The sequence below is a fragment of the Chelonoidis abingdonii genome, chromosome 1 (genome assembly GCF_003597395.2).
Source record: "Chelonoidis abingdonii isolate Lonesome George chromosome 1, CheloAbing_2.0, whole genome shotgun sequence".
NCBI classification, from domain to species: domain Eukaryota; kingdom Metazoa; phylum Chordata; order Testudines; family Testudinidae; genus Chelonoidis; species Chelonoidis abingdonii.
The window spans coordinates 121,091,315-121,115,072 of record NC_133769.1 but is presented as its reverse complement, the minus strand read 5'-3'; the positions used below and the strand labels follow the sequence as shown (position 1 = coordinate 121,115,072).

Genomic DNA, 23,758 nt, shown 5'->3' with positions numbered 1-23,758 from the left:
CGGTATTCTCCTGTTCATCTGAAATCCTGTTATCTGAGCCTCTGCATTATCTGAATCCCTTCCATGTCCCCCCAGCATGAGACATGTGCCTTGCAGCATGCGTCTTATACTGGGGGACAAGGAAGGGATCTGGATACTGTGGAGGTTTGAATAATAGAGCAGAGACCCCCAGCAAGAACTGGGAGGATGACGATAATGGATCACCCTGCTGCTGATTGGCCCCTGCAGCAGTACAGGGAGCCCTCTGCAGCCCCGTTGTCACGAAGTGAGAGATTAGGGCAGAGCAGAGACTCCCAGCCAGGAGTGCAAGGATGACAACAAGACCCTGGCTGCGGGGGAGGCCATCCCACTGCTGAATGTCTCCTGTGCTCTCGATTATCTGAATAAAATCTGTGTCCCGCCCCCACGATTCAAATAATCAGGAGTATACTGTATTTGTCCTTACATCACCCCTAGGAGGTAGGGAAGCATTATCCCCATTCCACCAATGGAGAACTGGAGGCATAGTGTTTAAATGACTTGCCTAATACCACAAAGGAAATGTGTGGCAAAGCCAGGACTGGAGACTTTATTCCAGTGCTTTAACCACAAAACCAACCTTTGACCTTCTCAACATCAAATGAAAAACTGAATGTTGAGTATTTTTGCTTGTGTGCTTTAAAAATGATTACATGCAAGTATATAGTTAAATTCCTCTAGTGGCAGAGAAAATGAGAAAGAAAAAGACCTGGGCAGCATGTACGATATTTAAATAGGGAAGAGAATCTAGATTTTCACAGAACCAGCTATATGCAAAAGAAACAAATCATGCATTGAAAGGGGTCCTATGAAAATGTAGGTGATGTGGTAAATTCATTTGCATGGAGTATATGGCAAAGACTTGATACATGAAATGCAACAATCTGTTGTGTAATCAGTGAGCAAGTTTTTTAAAGTGACCCTCTGAAGTAACATTACTTGGTTTTCTGACCTAGAAGGGAAAATTCAAATTAAATGTATTATTTCACACACATATTATGGTTCCGGATTATAAGAGAACGGAGACTCTCAAGGCTCAGACCTGCAAACCTTGCCAGTCACAGAACTACCTACAGAGGATCTTGGGGATAAGCCACCCAGTTTAGCTAGCCAGTCAAGGATTAACTCACACAAGAAAGGCGAACTGTGAGCTACAAAACTAGCTAAAAGAAATCAAATCTGATTCTTCAGGACATAGGATGACTGCTGCAGGTGTATGAAGGAACTGCATCATTTATAAAGAGCAGTACTTGGAGGGAGGGGAAAAGGTGCCTTTCTTCTGTCTGAAGGAACAAATATTGGGAACAGAGAGACTGGTCTTGACTGATTAGTTATCTGATCCGGAATGGCAAATTTTGTGTTCCCAGCAATTTAAATGATTTTGCCAAATAATCTGGACGATTTTAAAAATTCTATAAACCATACATCTTTATCTGTCTTAAAACCATCTCATATTTTATTTAATATTCAGTAAATCTGAGCAATCAAATGGCTCAAGAGAAGATGACTGCTTAGACAATAAGCCCTTAAAAATGGTTTGAATTTGCATTTTACCAAACCTTTCACAGCTCCAAATTAAGATAGAGGTTGAGGCTAATAATTCCACCCGACAGTAAGAATAGCTTATGCGATAAAGCAAGTAGTAGTTATACTCCTAAGAAACAGCAGCGAACAGGGAAACTTTTGAGGTACTGTTGTTTATTGATATCTCAAACACCACGTGAGCACAGAGGGTACCATGTGCCACACAAGCAAAACCCAATATTATATTCTACCCATTATTTTAAAGCTTCTTGAACTTAGAATGAGACTGGACCTACCTGGCCATTTGCAGATGTTTCCGCCTGAGCACAACAAGAGTCACAAGCAACAGTCCAATCAGGAGAATGCTCAGGATGGCTAACACAGAGATCACCACTATGTTGGGATTCATCTCAGTAACTGCACACAAACAATGACTCTGAGTTATTAATTTCAGAACACATGATAATTTTATATTTATATATATTATTGTTTTATATTCTTCTCAGTCAATCTTCGGAGTGAGAAATCTTATCGGTGGAGGTTAGGGCAGGTTTAGGGTAACTGACCCCAAACAATTCAATAAGGGAAATGACATGGTTGTGGCATGGTTGCGGCATGGTTGCAAGCTTTGCACAGGAAGCTTTTATGAATGTTAATGAAAAGGAGGGAAAAAAAGAGGTAGGGAAGGAGGAAGGAATAAGTGTAGATAAAATCGATATCTAATTTATCCAAGTGTCCCACAGTGCACTCCAACATCTGTGGCATTATATGCCAGCAATAATCAATACAGTCTCTAACCTGAGTCTGAAATAAAGGGCCCAATTCTCTTAAGGGGTAACTCAATTGAAGACAACTGAATTACATCAGCAGATAATTTGGCCTAAAATATTTTATTGCAATTAGAGACAGAATCAAGGCTCAGGAACATTCTTAACAGGTATGTATGCATCAGCTTTTTCAGATTTATTTCTAGTTCTACAGGACATTATTATTTGTATTGTGATGGCACCAAAGAAGGGAGTATCCTTGCCCAGTAAAGCTTACCATCTATTGTAAGAGTGCCTACAGAAGCAGTCCTTAGAACAGAACAGGGGTTTAAGCTGAACTTTGACATTTAGGTCATAACATTACTCGTACAATATGCTTTAGTCACTATTGGTCTGATCTCATTAACTAAGCAGAACTGAGCCTGATTATTCTGGATGGGAGACCCACAGCTGTAAGGAAGTGGTAATGGTGATTCAATAATGGCATTCTTCCTTCGAGTAAATTTGAGCCCAGAACCCATGAGGATGCTAGAGGGGCTTGGCTCCATCAGGAGACATCTTTTTAGTGTCTGCCCTTTCCAGGTCATTCAGTTGCCCTTTCCTTCTCACCTCTTCCCAGTTCAGTCTCTGGATCACCTCCTCCCTGAAGGCAGAAAGAAACTTCTCATTACCACAGAGGAAGAGTCCCAGCCTAGTAACTGAGACTTTGCCTGGACACAGCTATGATAATTTCCTCTACGGGTGTCATCAGGGCAGTAATCCCAGAGTCTTCCTTCAAACTGGAAGCAAGGGACTATGAATAATAAATCCCAATCTAAAAATCTAATTAGAATTATTTTAAAAACACACAGAAATTGGGGTTTCCCTACCGATTAAAAAAAAGGCACTCCCTAGTGGTGAACAGAGGTGACAGCAATACCTAATACCTAACACTTAACCAGCTGCCATCCCATTCCATCCTGGAGCTGGCTACATTTCAGTGAAATAATTCTGATATCAGTAACACCTGAAAAGCAGCTTCAGAAGGAACATAGAGGCAAACATTATAGTTGTGTAGAGAGGTGGAACTGGCAAAGTCTGGCTTACCCATGGTAGAGACAGCTATGAAGGTGGGAACGCTAGGGCTGTTGTGGCTGAAGGTAGTCACACTGCAATTGTAGGACGTGGCAGGCAGTAGGCTGGAGATAGTCACTACATGTGAAGAAACAGTAACAGGTTCCTAAAGATACGAAAAAAATACACTGTAGTTTGTCTCTTTCATTCAACCCTTGTTTTCTAAGTGAATTGAGATCTGGCAAAAGAAGCCAGCCAATTTAAATGCTGGGATGGTGGGCAGGGACCACCTAAGCAATGAAAAGAGCTGCTCCTGAGATGCAGGAAGGGCCACAGAATCCAGAACTTAACTGATTATTGATGGCAAAAAATGAAAAACAGAGATGGAGGTGCAGGTCTCATGGGCAAATGAAGGATCCAGAGGGGGAAAACCAAGCAGAGAACCTCAGACAGTGCCCTCTCTTCCAATTTGTCCAGGGAGTCAGTAGAGCAACACACAGGAACTGTGCTTAGATGGATGCACAAGGACCTGAAAAATGGCCCCACAGCCATAAAAAACTTCCCTGTCAAGCTCCCTCCTCCTGGACAAATGGATGGCAATCTTAGCCAGTACCAGGAGTAGATTGGTAAGGAGGTCTTGAGCCTAATCCAGACTGACAACTCTGGAGGCTAAAGTCACATTTATCCACAGAGCAGCTACAGTAGCAGCAAGCTCCCCATACACCATCTTACAAATGTGCTTCATCCTTTCCTTGGAGGTACTTACTTTACTAGTGGAGGGTAGTTCAAGTATCTTTGCACTTTGCCCACAGTTGACTTTTCTGAAGTGGAAGATCATAGTAAAGCCCCAGGGATAAGCAGCATTTTTTAATACAGCTATCAGACCCCTGAGCCTTGCTTTTTACACCTCTTTGTAAATGTTATAAATCTTCGTACAGAGTTTTAATGGCTGTTTCTGTGTTTGATGCATGATGTAAAAGGTGTTTTATAAATGATGACAGGATGAAAGAAAATCAATAAAATAAATGTGTAGACCTACAGAGAACTTATGCTATCACTGATAACCCTTTTTTCTACCAATTCAGCTAAAATCAGAAGAGGTTTATTGATATGAAAATAGGGCAAAATAAATTGGATGTTTCAGCTGGTAATTTAAAAAGGGAACTAAGAGTGTATTTGTGATCCACAGCCCTGGGTTAATGAACACAACGGGCGAAACATTATGCAGCAAACTCTGATGGCCACAAACACAGCGTGGGAGTTCTGTGCAGGTTTGCGGTCATTTATAAGCTCCTTTTATCTTTGCAAGGGTCGCTGCTGAACTACAATTCTGAGATCAGTTACACTGCTGCATACAGGATAGCAATGGCATAACAGAGTGAATTTGCCTCTTCTAGTTGAAGGGGATAAAGCAGCTATGGTATGGCAATAGAAGCTGGTTGGAAGATTTTGGGGGGTTGCACCCCCATGGAGAATTTTGATTAAAACGAAAAAAATATATATATTTTCATCAACATTTTCTGTGGAAAAACATCTACTGTTGAAAAACTGAAACCCCCAAACCTGAAGAATTTTTGGGTTTCTGATGAAAAAAAAAATAAAATAAAATAAAAATTCTGGAAACATTTTTCATGAAAATATTCATTTTCATCCAAAACCAATCCCTCACTGAAAAAAAATGGCAGAAAACGTTAATCATCTCTAACTGCAATGGTTTCCCCAGCTTCTCAAAAAAGGCCCCTCCTGGGCACCAAAAATATAATCGAGCCTTCCACCTTTTAGCCTGAGACTTGAAGATGGGTTGGGAAAGAGACTTTGCTGGATAAACATTAAAAACTGCTGAAATTAATGAGAAACGAGTTGAATATTCCCAGGGCTAGATAACCTTGTCAACAAATCAGCACTACAAATGGCACTCTTGTTGAGAATATCACCAGAGATGAGCCCTGGAGATGGAACTACGCTCACTACTTTAATAATCCCATGGCAAACCTGAACTGACTCAATCCTAACTCACTGATATAGGCCAAAATTATTTTTTTTTTAAATTAATGCCTAAAATTAGGCTTCACATCCATATTTAAGCATCATGTGGCTCCTGATTAAGTCAGTGGAGCTGCTGGACACTCAGCATGTTGACAGGATTACTGACTTCGTGAATAGGGGAGAAGTAGTAGATGTGATAAATCTTGATTTTAGCAAGAATTTTGACAGTCCCACAGACATTCTCATAAGTGAGCTAAGGAAATGGAATATAGATGACATTACTATAAGGTGGGTGCACAACCAGTTGAAAGACTGTACTGAAAGAGTAGTTAATGGGTCATGATCAAACAGAGAGGCCATATATAGTGGGTGGGTTTCTGCAGGTCAGTCCTGGGTCTGGTTCTATTCAATATTTCTGTGAATGACTTGGATAATGGAGAAGAAAATTTGCTTATACAGTTTGTGGGTGAACAAAGCTGGGAAGGGTTGCAAGCACTTTAGAGGCCAGGCTTAGAATTCAAAAGACCTTGACAAATTGGATAATTGGTCTGAATTCTACAAGATGAAATTCAGTAAAGACAAATGCAAAATACTTTACTTAAGAAGGAAAAATCAAATGCACAGCTACAAAATGGGGAACAACAGACTAGATAGAAGTACAGCTGAAAATGATCTGGGGGTTATTGTAGATCACAAATTAAATATGAATCAACAATGGGATGCAGCTGCAAAAAAGGCTAACAACATTCAAATACCTGTCAGGGATGGTCTAGGTTTACTTGGACATGCCTCAGCGCAGGGGGCCGGACTTGATGATTTCTCAAGGTCCCTTCCAGCCCTATATTTCTATGATTCTATGTTTGAAAATCAAGCCACTTAATTAGATGCCTAAATATGGATTTAGAAGCCTAATTTTTTTTTTTTTGAAAATACTAGCCATGGTCTTTACTCTGCCCTCTTTGTTCTCTCCATTTATCAAACACTGACTATTTCTCCTTGCACCCATCAATACGAGAACCATTGCATCTCCTGCCATCTAGAACAGTCTTTCTTTGTCTCTAAAAGTCATCAGCTCTCTTTATCTACACCTCAGCTGGGAAAAAAACCCTATCTTTTCTCCTGTACATCTATCTCACAATTACTCTGCCTCTGTTATTGGAATTATGAGTTAATGTTTTAAAGTTATTCACTTTAAAATTTTTGGATCCAAATCTGGGTGTGAACTATCCCAAAGTTAAGATGTGTTTGTACATGACTTTTCAGTTCCAGCCCACCTCCAATTTCAGGATACAGTTTCAATGGAAAACCCTACATAAAATCATGGGACAGATCCTACACAGTGTTATAGTGTGTGTCTAGAATAGCATAAGAGGTGTGGGTTTTTTAAATGATATCCTATGGTGCTCAAGTAAGAGAACTGTGATCCAGAACAGGTGCTCCAGCTGTCTCAGGTGTGGAAAGTAAGCCTCACATGCTGTACAGGCTCTATCACCATGCATTCACACTGCCTTGATCTCTATTTCCCCGAGTTAATATGAGACCAGATGGGGCCACATTAGTATCTATTTAGGTAGAGAGAAAAGGAGGCATGTTTATGGAGCTGAGTGGGTGTGTCTTGAAGGAAAAGGCCTATGAGAAACAAAATAGATGAGGAGCAGCCATCTTTTTCAAGAAATTCGTAGTGTATGAGTGAGGATCCTACACAGTTCATAGTACTGCAGGTAACAAGCCTGAAGAATAGATGAAGACTAGAACAGAAAAATGGGACACCACATGCATGGCTATATGCCTCTCAGCTAGCTGTGTATTCCTCACTCTTCATCCATATCCCTCTCACCCCCTAGGTTTAGATGGCTTTGTGGAGCTCATTGGAGCCGCATTGCCCTTTAGCCAATGAATACTGTTCCCAGCTTGTTCTCCAAGACATAGGAAACCTGCCCTGCCAGTTAAAATCCCTAACTTCATGTGTGTGGGTAGCAAGACAGAAGGAGGATTTAAATATGGCAGTATTTCAAGGGTTATTCTACCTGAGATTCTAAGGGTTTTATTCTCCACTGCCTTGCACCTTCTGTGACTGAGTGTGAAGTGGATGTCAGATGCTACCATATTCCAATTTTATATTGTTTCACATCCATTCTGCGTAGGAGTAAATGACTACACACCATGAAAAGCAGCAGAGAACCAGGCCCTCAGGACATGTTGTCAATATCTGGGTCCAAAATGGATGAGGTGAGGTAGAGAAAGAGGCAGCCACATACCTGCAACTTTGTTTCTTGGCCAGAGCCAGCCTGCTGGCAGAAGACTTCAAAGAAATCCGCCACTCCTTCCTCCACCCATAGCAGAGTCACTGAAGTCTGAGTCTTGTTCACAGCAAACAGTGATTTTGGAGGAGCTGGTTCTGGATGAGGGAGAGAGAGAGAGGAAGAGGGAATCTCCTTTCACTAAGCTTATCTTTTGGTCTTTGGAAAATCAACAAGGGGAACCAGCAAACAGAATCAGTGAAATGAAGAACACCCTTCTTGAATTTTTTCATTTCCTTCACAGACAATCTGTCACATTGACACAGCTATTAAGCAACTGATGTAAAACAGGAAGATGGCTAAGCATCTTGGTTCTTCTTCTCTATTTAACAGTTCTCTGATTGGCTTGCTGGATAATTACTTCTCTTCCCCATTCAAACAGTGTTTGGGGGAATGTTCTATTAATAGACAAATTTACGTAAGTTCTTGGAGGAAAAAAAAAGGTTGCCCAACTGTTGGGAAAAAAAAATAGCGTGTGGGTCAATTAGAACTAAAAATCTTGACTGCTGTCATTCTGAGTAGAACATTCAGAGCCACAGGTTTGGATGTGTTTTAGATGGGTGCAGAAGATGCTTTCTTTCTCTACTTTATTCCAGAAAGCAGCAGTTCTCCTCAAACTGCTTTGGCCTGGCTCACCATCCCCAAAAATCTATCCTATAGTCCACTATATCCACACTCCCTTGCAGCTGCAAAGGATTGTGAGTTGGCTTCATGATGAGAAACCAGAGGCTTTTTGTTGTTGCTGCTGCTGCCTGGCTGGGAGGTGTGCTTGCTGAGCGGATGATGGGTCCTGGGTAGAAATAGTGTTAGGAGGGTTGATACTGTAATGGGGTGGAAAGCTAACTGCAGAATTGGGGAGCTGCTGGTGTGATATAGGGGTGTTGGTTCTGGTGAGGAGATGAAGTGCAGAGACTGGCTACTGAATGTTGGTATTTCTTCCCCCTCAAACCTACCATCCTCAGATCTTCGATCTTGGCATAGCTTTCAGAAGTCTGTACACCTGGCTTTCTAGGTAATCTAATGGACAGATTTCCTGGTCTTGTAGCTCAGTGCCACATAAGCAGCAAAGAGGAGAGGGGGAGAATGAGAGCTGCCCTGGGAATGGGTGGGGTGGGAAGGGATGAAGCAGGTTGGGGAAGATGCAGTATCAGTAAATGGAAGGAGTGGAAAGAATGAGCTATTCCTTCCCCCTCCTGCCTCGACTCCTGCTGGGCTTAAGGGCTCTGGGATTTTTCTTCATGTCTTTTCCCTCCTCTAATTGGTGAGGCACAACTGAATGGGTGATTTTTATCATCCTACTTCCAGGTAGCTATGGAATACTGCCAAAAGAGGAGTGTCATTCCAGGTATGTTAAGAACAGAAGCGATGTCTTTCTGACACACATTAATCAGTCTTGCACTTCTCTTCCCCACAATGAGAAAATAAAGAGGAGTACCACAAACTATGTCCGAAGTGCATGTGTGTACATTTTATAACTCTAATCAGTACGGGGCAGGAGGAAGAGCGGGGACTTCTGCAGTGAAAATGAGAAAATAAGTAGGGATAGATCTGAACCTAGATCTGCAGCACCCTGAACACTGGCAGGCTGGAGAGGATGGAGTTCAAAGTCTGATTTCTGATCCTGTTTTCTATAACAAGTTAAATCAAAACCTTGAATCCGTGACACCCTTACATTTTGGGAGTTAGAAATATGGATCTGAATTTTCCTGTTCAAGCTTCTCTCTAAAAATTAGTCAGGGCCCTTAAACTGTGTACCTTAAAACAGAGCTGGGCCTGAGCCCTTAAATTTCAGAACTTTACCCAGATTGGGGAAGTCTGGATTCTCGGGACTCGATTCTCTGTTATTCTCCAGTCTGTGTCATCATCTATACCAGTGCAAAATGCTATCAAATCGGAATGGCCATGAGATTTGCACACTCTTTGCACTGGTATAAATGACAAAACAAAGCACAGGGCAACAAAGCATCTAACCTCAGTTTTTTCGTCAGTTTCACCACAGAGACAGAGCATAGAAACATAGATTTGGATCCTCATTCAAACTTCCTCAAAGGTCAGGAGGCACAGGGAGGTGTGGATCTGAGGTTTCCAGTTAGGCCCTTCTATCTTTATTTCAGGGATGGTCTTGGCAATTGTTATCAATAAATGATAAAAACCTGACCTCTAGTGGTTGTAACTAACAGATACAGTGTCAGCTTTAAGGTGGACTATTGAAAGAAAAAGTGTGTAGCAGTTTAGAAGCCTTTTTTAGCATAGTTGTCCAAATGTTGATACACTTTTCTCAAGAATATTTAAAACCCAGGGCTGATCCTGTTATCAGTCACACTAGTTTTACACAAGCAGTATTACCAACCCCAAGTTTTCACAAATCATGAAAAGCATTCCTTTTATTTGCTCTCTGATGTGCCAAGTTGTGAGTTCACATTTTCAAACTTTTCTCTGCAGCCATAAGGGCTAGAAACATACTTTTTAAAAAACTGAAAGCTGGGATTGTCAGGCAATAGCCTTGAGGCTTTAAGAAACACACCAGCCATTGTGAGAGTTGGCAAGACTGCCACTGCTGGAACTGCATTAACCTCAGAAGAGTTACTCTCCATTTGCCCCAATATAAGTGAGCTCAGAGTCAGGTCCCTAGTTTCTATGCCTGTTAAGTCTTCTTTACCTGGTAGTCTGGAGAGAAGTATAATAGAATTATGCACATTCTGCCAGGGGATCTCAGAGGGTTCACAGGTTGTTTCTTACACCTCTTCTGTGAGGTCAGGAAGTATTATCCTCATTTAATAGATGGGAAATTAATAACAGACTAAGGCACAGAGAGTTAAAAGGTTAGATCCTTCACTGGTTTTAAATGGGTGCAGCTCCATGTGGCTTCATGTTTTCCAAAGCTTGGGGAGGCACAAACAGCAGCAAGGTTTTGAAAGTTTCAGTGGGAGGTCCTCCAGTGGAGGCCTGAACACCCAGGCAGCGAGAGCATCCAACACACACAAGATTTTCAAAGCACAGAAATGTCCCACATTCTGCTTTGGAAAAACAATAATCTAACTTTGAGTGCTCAAAACCAGAGAGTTAGTGATCTGCAGAGCACCCACAGGAGACCCTCTGAAAAATCCCCTGCATGTGACCTGCCTAAGATCTTTAAACTGGGGGCCTAATTCTCCGCTGCTTTGTGTAATCACTTAATATAGCAAAGTGAGATAAAAACAGCCATTTCGTGCTGGCAGTGCCTTATGTTCACTTTACAGAAATGTAAATGACCACATCTAGTGCAACACAGTAGAGAATTGGGGCTTCAACATACACATCAGTGCCCATACACTCGCTGAGGTTCAGGTTGGTTTGGTTAGAAACACTAAAGGGAATCTGGCTACATTAATTGGAGATGTACCAAAACCAGATACACTTTGTACAGCTAATCCCTATCTCTGCGATAAGCAGCTCGTGTGCAGAGTGCAGGAGAACCACATGGTCCATAGCGAACACTGGGTTTGCTCCAGTTCATCTCCCAGTCTCTTTCCTGAGAGGAAGGGTTTTAAGAGTGGCTATTTGGGAAGCAAAGTGGGGAGAAGGTCTTTAGGATGGCTAGGCTTCACAGTCAGTTGTGAGAAAGGACTGTGGAGTGTTTCTGTTTACTTTTTGAATATGCTTTTTACTTTTTTAATTATAGGCAAGAGCCCTTGAGAAAAAGACCTTGCTGAATGAAACTTTTTTTCTTTTCCTTTTCATTTGTTCCAGCTTGCAGGGTCAAACCGAACCAAAATCTAATCACTCTTGAAATATGGGGAAATCCGTGCATCTCTCCATCCGTGCTGTTTCACTGTTGGAGGGCAGTGATCCCCTATATACAGTGGGCTGTATTCATTGGTATGCTCAGCTGCTTTGCACTGCTCCCAAGATCCTAGGGTCCAGATTTTTAAAAGGTATTTTTGGCACCCAATTCTTATTGATTTCAATGGGAAATAGGCACCTAAATACCTTTAAAAATCTGGCCCTAAATATCTATAAACCCAGTGCAGCCAGACAGATGCTCCAAGTCTATGGGTTTTTTTGTGTTGCTTTGACAGGGCAAGAACAGACAAAGTGATATCAGTGACTCTTGCCCAGACTGTATGTTGAGGTGCAAAGTGATTTGGGATCATTCAGGATAAGAAGGTGATATAAAAATGGAAGTGGTTTTGTGCTGAGACTTTGTTTCTTTGTTGGGTTTTTGTTTTTGTTTTTTAAAAAATGCTGACTTCTGTGAAGGCTGCCTGTGAGAGAGAGAGAGAATGTGTGTGTACGCACATGTGTGGGTGTATACATGTGTGTGTAGGTGTGTACACGTGCACTTTCAATTTTAGTGCCCCTGGGATCCAAGGAATAATAATATTTTGGACTTTTAATGAACTCCTGGATAGCAGAGTGTACACAGACATTAATGAATTAAGCCTCTTTACACCCCTGTGAAGTAAAGTATGTATTATTCTCAGGTCCATATGAAGAATCTGAAACACAGAGATTTAGGTACAAATGACCAAAAGCAGCATTTAATTTTGAGCATCTCCTATGTATTGAGTGTCTAATTTTAAACCTTAGGGTATGTCTACACTACAATAAAAAACCCGCAGCATGGATATAGCTGGCCTGCAGCTGATTGTGGGGCTATAAAGCAGCAATGCAGATGTTCAGGCTCAGGCTGGAGCCTGGCCTCTGAGCACCTGTGAGCCCGGGCTTCAGTCTGAACCCAAATGTCTACTCTGCAGTTTTAGCTGTGGAAGCCCAAGTCGCTGACCTGGGCTCTGACTTGGCACCACCTTTTTTTATAGCAGTATAAACATAACCTTTGGATCAATTTTCAGGGATGCTGAGCAGGTCCCATGGACTTCATTTGCCATTATGGGAACTCAGCTCCTCTGACAATCAAGATCTAGGGCTGAAAACCTCATCCAACTGAACTCTGTAGGAGCTTTACCATTGAGTTTGATGGAGACAGAATTTCACCCTACCTGTCTAAAGTCTGGCACCCCAAACATGAGGCACTCAAATTAAAGGCTACTTTTGAAAATGACCCACTCAAAGTGTTTCAGACATTTTGGAGAAGAGTCTGATCTTCTGAGAATCAGTCTTGTGCTTTAGGCACAAAACTACCTCTTCTTCTCCTAGCTCAGATAAAAAATAGCCTATATTAAATTGTGACAACATCACATCTGGACATTATCTGAAATAAATCCTTCCTATGCCCAAGCAAATGGATTAATTTTTCTGCAAATGGAAAGTTCCCAGATGAAACATGGAAGAATATGATACCACCACATTTGCCAGGAGTAGTTCATCACAGCTGTCCAGTGCTGCGTCATCTACTACTAAGAACAGATTCCCAGGATTTCTAATTCCAGATCTCTCTGCTCCCTCAAAAACACCAAGGAGAGACTGTAGGACTGACCTTTGCCAAGGTAAACTGCCTTTACTATTCTTCGTGCAAAATTAAAATGCTAAAGGTGTGAAATAAAGAGCGGTGGAGTCTAGAAGTGATTTATCTAAAGTGTATTTGTTGTGTTTTCTCTAAAATATCAAAACAGAAGAACTAGGGCAGAATACCCAAAATCTTAGATATTAACCAGCCCTAACAGAATATTTCCCCTTCCATCAGCAAGCCAGAAATAATACTCTTTTTTGTCAAAGAATGGTTACAGGGATGTGCAATATGAATAATATGTTCCATTTTCTGAATCATGTAAACGATGCTACTTGAAGGAGTCAAACATTTCCAAATACCATGCAGAAAACACCTAGCTACTGATATTCAGGAGCCAGATTAACGCCCACACATACATTTTTGTGGAAATGCCTATGGAATAGGACTGGTGCGGGGAAGGAAAATGCCACAGAATGAAACATTCCATCTAGTGGGAGAGGCCTGGGGCAATTGCAGATTGTGGAGGCCGCACTGCCCCCCAACATCAATACATTTCAGGGATCTATGTGGAAGGAAGCTCCCTTCTGCAAAGACAGTTATTCTCATGCGTCCCATCCAGCTAAGCAGGATTGCTCTTGCCATTGACAGGGTCCATCTATGGCTGCGCCTCACACTTTAGTTCAGAGAGTGTCTGTCCATTTTGAACAGACCCTTGGGGGACAATCCAGTCTCAAGTTACCAACCCTATCTCCCCCACCTTCATAGTGGGATTTGTGCCGACACCAGTAATTAGACAAACCCCAAGATTTCACAAGCTACCATTCAAGGCACTTCTGGGACTCAGTTTCCAGAGCAGCTGGAGAGTAGCAATATTAGAAGATGCAGAGATAGCCTCCATTACCTTATCCTCGCCCTACTCCTTAAAACATCAGTAGTAAAGGAGGATAGTGAGAGAATGAATAGTCCTGGGAAGTCCCTCCAGCCAAGACACATTTTACTTGTTTATTTAATGTATGTGTTACAGACACACGGGCAAATGATGCAAGATTTCAATGGATTTATTGCTCTTGTAAAAATTACAGTGTGGCTCTTTTTCAAGTGAGAAAACATTTGTCATCTTGGGGGCGGAGAGAGAGACTTGGAATCAGTCCAAGCCACAGAGTTCAGATCCAGAAGGGAACTTTTCACAAGTTTGAAGGGTTCTGGTCTGGACCAACAGAGGTCAGCTGCAAAGCTTGGGTTCTCACTCCAAAGTCTGGGTGTGTTTGGACCAATCGCAAGGAAACAATTATGGGACAATAGTGCTCTCTCATGTTGTTCTGGATAGGCTCTACTTACTGCCTCTTAGGGTGAGATACTGCCTTTCCTAATCACCTTGAGTAGAACCTTGTTTGGAGAGTAGTCCCACTGAAATGAATGGGACTACTCGCAGGGTAAAGTACTAATCAAGGTGAGTATATTACAGCCCTTATTAAACAAAAAGAGCGAGATATATACCTATACCTTTGAGCTGAGGAAAGTACTGAATCTGCCCTAATAGACAAGAGAGGGAAATTATATACAATTAACCAGGCAAACACATTCTCACCCAGTTTCACAATCTGTGGTGTGGAGGTGTTGCTTCCTCTCTCAGTACAAGCAGTTACTGAAAGGTTGTAGATGTCTCCCGGAGGCAGGCTCAGAACTGCAGTCATCACACTCCGTGTCACCTACAATGATCATTGGCACCAAGTATTAAATATTATCCAAGTAAGAGAGCCTATTTGAAGAAATAAATCAAGCACTTAATGCACTCTGGACAAAATTCTAATCAGCAGCATAAATCACTTCTGCATACTCTGCACTTGCTATATGTTCTAATTCCCAATGACATTGATGGATGCAAGACACAAGTTCAATAGAATGTCACAGTGCAGAGAGAAGTAAATTTTACAGTTTATTTCTTATTGGTTGAAACAAACATAGCTAGTGAAAGATTTTTTAAAAAACAACTTTGAGGGGACTTTTTTAATCTGGATTTTGCAAGTTATATCAAACTTATGAATAATTCTAACCAAACCATGGATCAGAGCACCCTGGAACTTTGGGTATTTGAAAATCAGTTTGGAAGATCTAGGAAAAATATAAAAGTTAGGGATGGATGAGCCTGTACAGCTATGACCCAAGATCATGCCTCTAGATTTGCATGGGAGGATCCTTGCACCCATTTGGAACCCTGCTGACTTCACTGAGACTCCGCATAGGTCTACCTGCACAGAGTGGATTGCAGGCTTAGGCCATAGGAAGAACTGACTTGAGCCATGCCCAGAATTCAAATTGAACCTGGAGCTGAATGTGCTTTGAGGTTCAAAGAGAGTCTGAATAACTATTGCGCTATTATTTTTAATGTCCAAGCACCTCTCCCATCTCCGAGTTGCCACTGAAACAGGAAGCAGAGTTGATGACATGCCATCAAAAAGGTTGTTCCCATTGCAATTCTACCCCAGCTACAAGCAATGCACATCAGAAGCATCACGATAGTACCCTCCTCAACCAATTGTGTAATCATAACCACTTGGTGAAAGAATATGTAAATTATATTGCCTGTAACTAAAAAGGAAACACAGGCATGTTTTTGGATTAAGTCACTAGTAATTAAAAATTGAAGGAACACATCAAGTCAGAAATCATATAATTCATTTATTTTAAGAAATATTACTTGTTTTAGTCATAGCACTTTGTATTATTAAAATTGTGGTTGCATTTTTAAATTCTCACTTAATTTTATCACATTTGGGGTTATTGGTTTCCTTTGTACACATTAAAGTGAGCCTGCTTGGTTTAGCTTTCTATTTGCAAGAGTAGATCATATAAGGTGCTAGTCAGCCACAATTCCCAGTTCATTTTATGGGTATAATGGGTTCTCAGCACCTCAACATATCAGACACCGAATGGTTGTTTCACTTACTAATTCTCATGATCAATCTCAATGCTTCTGGTCTGGGATAGCAAAAATGGAACGGAAGTATTTTATTTTTAAATCATGAAACAAATCTGTTAATGTTGGGTGAGATTTACCCCTGTTCCGAGAGCCAAAATAAAGTCTATGCCCTATTTAAGTCCCACCTCAGGTATGTCTTAGCTGCTCAGTTAACCCAAGGTCCTACCCAAGTTCAAAACCAATCTCCACCACCACCACCACTCTCCACACACAAACATCTCTGACTTGGGTTTAGAAATGCTGAAAGCCTAGGCTAGCTGATCCAGCTGGGATATGTCTCAGCGCTGGTTTAACTCAGGCTGGAACTTGCCCACTTTGCAGTGAGGATGCAGGCTATATCATTTAAGTGTGGATAGTCCTCCAATGCCCTTCCCACAATTCCTCTAGAAGAACAGACAAGTTCTCCTGAAATTGATACAACAGGAAACTTTTTTTTTAAACAAGTACTACTTTATTTTGAAGTCTTAAATGGGTTGTAAAGGGTGCACAGCCTTTATACTGACTCTCTGCAAAGGGGTACATTTAACCCACTAGGATTAACGGAAGCTTAATTGACCTGACCATAGTTTGTAATATGAAGTTTGTGTATTGAACATGACAACTTTTTTTTTTTTTTTAAAACATTAGAAAGAACAAACGCGCAGTCATGAAGCTTTAAAAATCCTATTAAGACTTACGCTTTTTTTGATTTTTTTCTTGCCTTCAGCAATGATCATCCAGTGCAGCATCCTGGAATGAGACAAGTCGGTCCCATCATCTCCATATGTCCAACTGACATACAACAGATTGTTGAAATATTCGACTGAGGTGATCTCTGGTGACACCGGGGCTGGGGAGAACAAGAAAAAGATGGTACAAACAAGATCTAACTTAATATATAATTAAGTCCAAAAATTAACCTTGGCTACTCACTGCCAAAGGGACTTTATTGGGAGAAAGAGCTTAACAAAAAAAATTAGACATGTATAAATAAGACTAGCACCTATAATTGCACTAGCTCTGCATAGCTTGCAGGTATAGTTGGTTGGAAAACTGAAAAGCTTCCACATAAGAAGTCTTAATTCAAAACCTCTGAGTTGAAAAATGTTGGAAGTTTCAAACCAATTTGAAACACAAACTTTTTTTCAACTCTGCATTTAAAAATGAACCTAAAGATTTAGTTTAAACTTAAAACTTTTCAACTTCTTTAAAAAAACTGAAATGAAATGACATTAAGTGAAAAATAAGTGAAAATTTTTGTTGTAGAATCTAGTTTTCTACTTAAAGCCATTTCATTTCAGTTTCTGTAAACAAAAACCACCTTTAAAGTCAGAACAAAACTGTTCAGTTTAAGAAATATTGATTAGAAACAGAAGTTTTCACTTTGAAATTTCCTGTGGGAAAACTGATTTTTTTTTTTAAATCAAAATTGCCATTTGCCTGCAAAACAAAAACAACTTTAGTTTAGAAAAACACTGCCCCCGCCCCCCAACACACACATACATTTTCAACAGGACAACTTTCTGTACAAAAATATTGATGAACTCTATTCCCAGGATGAAATTCACCACCACGCAAAAGGCCAGCACAAAGCCTGTGCATCACTTAAGTCCTCAAAATAAACTTTAAGGGAAAATTAAGTGGAGTAGAGGCAGTGAGGTGAACTCCAATAATGCCTTAAAACCACAACTGAGCCCACAGTGACTTCAATGACATTGTGTGGGTACAACATAGTAGCATATTATTCAGCGTGCATAGTATATTTTTTGGGAATTACCTGATGAAAAAAACTGTGTTCTTGCACTTTGTAAAGCCATTTAGACCCATGCAAAGGGAGTTCAGAGTGAGTTTAACACACTACCATTCTGACACAGTGCTTTTTACACTCATTTCATACAGGTGTGAATGTCTACACAAGGCACAAGGCTGTGGAGAATAAGAACCTAGACTATTTTTTAAGCGGCCACAGGATGTCACTGTTGCTGTCACAAATGTAGCTGAGCGTATACATTTTATCTTGCATTTGAACTTTTGACTCTCCTAAGAGGAGGACAAAGGTTTTTGAAGTGGAAATTTAGGATGGTGGCAAACACAATTTTAAGCAATTTTAATAGTATTTATTATAGCACTTCTTCTATCAAGTCCCTCTCGAAACCCACTTCTTCCATGATGCCCACAACAAATGAATTTTAAAAAAATTAAAATGTCCCCCTACTCTGGATTGCCCAGTGCATCCTATTTTTATGTCTGAGTACAAGCTTTCCTAGGAAGGAACTGTCTCTACTTGTGTAATGAGCAATCCGAGTGCATTATTGAAATGAAATGAAATAAATGAATAATAATGGTAATAATTCTCTATTTCTCTCTCAGCACAGACAAGATCATTTGTTTCCTTTTTTGTGTGCAATAAAAATATTAACAGATTTATAATGATGAAGAAGCAAGATATGTAAAAAATAAACACACAAGAAAGAGGCAATGAAAACTACATATGAAGGAACAAAGGACAACTTCCAAATAAGAACAGACATGACTATACTCAAACACATGGTGGCCCAACATCTTAGACCTATACATGTTGCACTTTAGCATATTTATTACTAACTAGCTTCAAAGTGTATTCTGTCCACCATCTAGATAAAGAGCTTTATATTTTAATATGAACATTTTTGTTTGTATTTTTAAATCCCACTGTTTATAGCAGGTGCCATTAAAATCTCATTAGTTCTCTACTTTGCAGTGTTTGTAGTGTCACAATGTCACATATAGTAAATACAGCAGGATATCACAGTTGCTGCAGGTGCCTGGGGTACTGAATGAGGGGGGTTATAAGTGGTGCATTTACTTATATACAGTCTTGAAGCCTCACAACTCGTCCTCCCCAACAGGGGACTTCAGACCAGAGGTTGCTGGAAAGATCTATGTCATCTAGTCATGTTGTATTTTATTTATTTATTTATTTATTACATTCCAGCTGCAGTAGATCACTTAAACAGCAATCCTGCAATGAGCTCCATGCAGGCATTAATTTCAGCTGAAGTCCACATAGATGCGTAACTGTCTGCATGGAGCCTGTTGCAGGATCTGGGCCCAAGACCTGTGATTATCTTTGTGTTTTGGTGTAAATGGTATGTTGAGATTTCCAGGCTACAAGGCTTAGCCTCTCAGCAATAAGAGAAGCACACAAGTTTGGTTGTAATAGCATAGCAGGAAAGGCAGAAAAGGTGAGGCTTTTTCTTTAGAACATCAGGCTCAAACTCTGCAGGGCAAGTAATATTGTTAATATGGATACATGAAAGGCAAAAGTGTTCAGTAAATATTTCTGTTCTTTATTTGGAAAGAAGCAGGATAACGTATTCATATCACAGGAGGAGGAAGTTTTTTCTAGTTCATTTGTAACTAAGGAGGATATTAAACTGCATCTACTAGGAACAAACATTTTTAAAGCAGCAGACCCGTATAACTTGCACCCAGGAGTCCTGAAAAGAGTTGGCTGAGAAGATCTATGGCCCACTGATGTGAATTTTTAATAAATCTTGGAATACCAAGGAAATTCCAGAAGAGTGCTAATGTTGTGCCAATATTCAAAAAGGGCAAGCAGGATGACTGGGTAATTACAGACCTATTAGCCTGACATCAACCCTGGGCAAAATAATGGAAAAGATAACACGAGATTCAAATTTATTAAGAATTAAAGGATAGGAATACAATTAATGTCAGTCAACATGGTTTATGGAAAATAAGTCTTGTTGAACAAATTTGATTTCAATTTTTGTATGAGATTTTAGGTTTGGTTGATAAAGGTAACTGCCTAGATACAACACACAGGCTTTTGTAAAGGCATTTGACTTAGTACCACATGACATTCTGATTAAAAATTAGCACTATACAGTATCATTAAATCACACATTAAATGGATTAACTGACATTTCCAAATGTAGCTGTCAATGGGGAATCATCACTGAATGGGGGAGTTTCTAATGGGGTTCTGCAGAGATAAGTACTAAGCCCAACCCCATTCAACACGTTCATCAATGATTTGGAAGTCAATATACAATCACTGCTGACAAAATGTGCAGATGACAAATACTGGCAGAGCATAATAACGATGAAAACAGGGCAATCAGATACAGTGATCTGGATTGCTTGGTAAACTAGGCCCACTCAAACAAAATGAAGTTTAATATAGCCAAATGCAAAGTTATATATCTCGGAGCATGAATGCAAGCCATACCTACCTTGTACAGACCTACAGCACAGGGTATCCTGGAAAGCTATAGCTCTGAAATGGATCTTGGGGTCCACAGCGTACAAACAACTCAAGACGTGTTCCCAGTGTCATGCTGTGACAAAAAGGACTAATACAATTCTCAATTGTATACATAGGGGAGTAGGAAGTAGGGAATGATTTTACCTCTATATATGGCATTGGTGAAACTCATGCTGGAATATTGGTTCTGGAATACATTTAAAAAGGACGTTGAAAAATTGAAAAGGGAGTGTACAGAAAAGAGCCACAAAAATGATGTGAGGGCTGGAGGAAATGCATTAAGTGAGAGACTTAAAGAGCTCGAGCTATTTAGCTTATCAAAAAGAACATTGAGGGCTGACTTGATTACATTGTACAAGGGAGAAAATAGTGGGTACTGAAGGGCTCTTTAATCTAGTGCGGACAGACATAATGAGAATCAATGGCTGGAAGCTGAATACAGACAAATTGAAATGAGAAATAAGGCACACATTTTTAACAGTGAGGGTCATTAACCATTGGAACAAACAACCAAGGGAAATGGTGGATTCTCCATTTCTTGGAGTCTTCAGGTCAAGACTGGGTGCCTTTCTGGAGGATATGCTGTAGCCCAGGGGTTGGAAACCTTTCAGAAGTGGTGTGTCAAGTCTTAATTTATTCATTCTAATTTAAGGTTCTGCATGCCAGTAATACATTTTAACGTTTTTAGAAGTCTCTCTCTATAAGTCTATAATATATAACTAAACTATTGTTGTATGTAAAGTAAATAAGATTTTTAAAATGTTTAAAAGAAGCTTCATTTAAAATTAAATTAAAATGCAGAGCCCCCCGGACTGGTGGCCAGGACCTGGGCAATGTGAGTGCCACTGAAAATCAGCTCGCATGCCGCCTTTGGCAGGCATACCATAGGTTGCCTACCCCTGCTTTAGCCTAACACAAGTCATTGGGCTCAATACAGGGATAACTGGATGAAATGTAATGTCTGATCTTCTGGATAATCACAGGCCAAAATGATCTAATGATTCCTTCTGGCCTTAAACTCTCTGAATCTATGAACTCTATGAAAGTTCTTGATTTTGAAAAGGATCTAACTCGAGGGAGACAGTATGCAAGAGGTTTATTCATTTGTTTCAGATTGTGTCCATATCTACTAGATAAAAACTTGACCCATTTCTCCACTGAAGGCACTGACAGTTTTTCCTTGTCATCAATGACAGCTGGACATGGCCCTATGGCACACGAAAATTTGTAGTAATCCTTCCACGGCTGAGTTTTGTTGCATCTTCTGAAAACACCATATTGAAGAGTCTGGAACCCAGTAGGGCACTTGCACTTTAAAATCTGTCCTTGAAGCACAGAACAAAGGCGCGGAGAGACATATTTCTTCCCTCATGCTTGGCTGAGTATATTATGTAGCACCCAAATGGTTAAAAAAAGTGACTTCATTACACTGACACAGAAAACGGGTGAGAAATGTTATCAAAGAGTATTCACAGGACTCTGGCAGTCACTATTAATTTTACAAGTCATATGCCCAAAAAATCATTGACACTAGAGTGCAAAGAAGTGAGAGCAGATGTTTCTGGATGGGATTTTGCCATTTACGTCAGTGCAGCCAGGATTCAGTGATTATTTTTGTCTGACAGCTAAATCAGGCCTATCTATATTAGATCTCCTACAAGTGGTGCTCACTGAGCTGCCTCTGCAGCACCATCTCCACAACTCCCTCACCTAACCTCCAGACCAAGCAGAAGTGCCTGAACAGTCGGGAGAGGGTGGAAAATAGATGGACTGATTTTAGTGGCAAATTTTTACTGTTCTGAGCCCAGCTAGGAGAAAATGGGTTCTAGTCTATCCTGTGCAGGATCAGAATTATTCATTGCTTTCTCATCAGTTACACATGTGCACTTGATTTACACAATGGTGCTCTCCAGACTGTGCAGAGGACATCATTTTGCTCTACAAAATGGCATCCTCCATGTGGTGTGACCTCACATACACTAGATGTGTGATGTCAGAATGCAATTTTGTAGAGTAAAACAGTGTGTTCCATGCAACATGACTTTGCAAAAGCTCCAGAACACAGTGTTCTGGTGCATTCTGGCTCCACTACACCACTCCACAGGAATTCCTGAAGTGCTTGTCCCTTCATTGTTCTCAGTCAGGCTGATCCAATCAGTAATGTGTTCCTGGTGCTATTTATTTATTATTGCATTGCTTTCAGTGTATTTTACACTAATCTCCAAATGTTAAATTCTCATTGAAGAATCCTTTGCAGATTTCAAAATGCCACACGACTGCACACTGCAGAAGTTGTCTGGGAGAGCCAGAGGTTTGGATACTGGGGTAGGGATCATTTGGGGTTTTTTACATCCAGGAAGCTAGGGGAAATAGGATTTGTTTTCAGTATCCAGGTGGCAATGGAGATTTTTTTTGTCATGGGGAGAAAATGCATATTGTCTGTCTCTTCTCTTCGTGTGAAAAGCTGATTTTGATGTGGTTTTAAATTTTGGAGGGGAAAAAAGGACATTTCCTCATTTCCCACCACAGCATCACTTGACAGCAGCTAGATAATTAGAGCTGGTCAGAAATTTATTTTCTCTTTCTGCAAAAAATCTTGCTGATTCTTTTCCCCCCACATCAACATTTTCTATAGGAAATATTTAGTTGGTTTCCTACAAAAACCCAAAAGGAAAGCAGACATTTTCCACGGAAATTTTTGGGGGGTCAAAAATCCAATTTCCTCAGTTTTCAATTGGCACCATGGATGGCCCTCTGCTCCCCACCTTCAATATCTGCCACTACATCAAAAAATGACAAATGAGCACATTAGCTTGATTTTTCTGCTAAATTGAACTTAGAGGTGTTAACAGTGGAAGTCTGATGAGTATCAAACAACATTATTTCACTTCTGATCCTTTTAGTAGAAATATCAAACTAACATGCTTGTCATTGTTGTAGACAGTAGCAGTTACTGGCTCAGGGTACTGCAAGTCCCCCAAAGTAATTCAATTTTGTTTCTGCCATAATATAATTTTTATTTCAGAGGAACAGTATCTTATTATTAATTATTTGTATGGTGATAGCATGTTGAGGCCATAACAGATATCAGAGCCCCATCATGCTTTACCATGTACACACAAATAGTAAAATATGTTCCTTGCACTGAAAGACTTATAATCTAAATAGACAAGACAGAATAAGGGTGGGAGCAGAAAAGAGAGGCACTAAGGGATCAAGTGATTTGTCACAGAACAGGTCAGTGGCAGAGGCATGAACAGAATCCAGCTCAACTGAGTGTTGGTCCATCCATTCCAATATTTTGGAAAGCAAGATATTGAAATAGATGAACCAATGGACCATCCCCTCCTATATCCTGCTTCCAAATGTAGTCATTAACTGAAGCTCTGGGGAAGGCAACCTTCTTCTCCTTTAATACATCTTTGATCCACCTGGACATTTATGTACTGCTGCACAGTTGGTCTGCAAACACTCTATCTGAGCTTGTATAAA

At 40.4% G+C, this 23,758-nt stretch overlaps 1 protein-coding gene across 1 annotated transcript in view; it reads right to left on the bottom strand.

Moving 5' to 3' along the window:
- Nucleotides 1–23,758, bottom strand: part of PTPRO (protein tyrosine phosphatase receptor type O) — a 207,637-nt gene that overhangs the window by 34,769 nt on the left and 149,110 nt on the right. The window contains exons 11-15 of the mRNA XM_032770497.2: nt 16,695–16,846; nt 14,626–14,746; nt 7,607–7,746; nt 3,396–3,528; nt 1,839–1,959 (exon numbers count right to left, since the gene is read on the bottom strand). Coding sequence (XP_032626388.1) covers nt 1,839–1,959; nt 3,396–3,528; nt 7,607–7,746; nt 14,626–14,746; nt 16,695–16,846 — 667 coding nt within the window. The remainder of the gene's footprint in view (nt 1–1,838; nt 1,960–3,395; nt 3,529–7,606; nt 7,747–14,625; nt 14,747–16,694; nt 16,847–23,758) is intronic.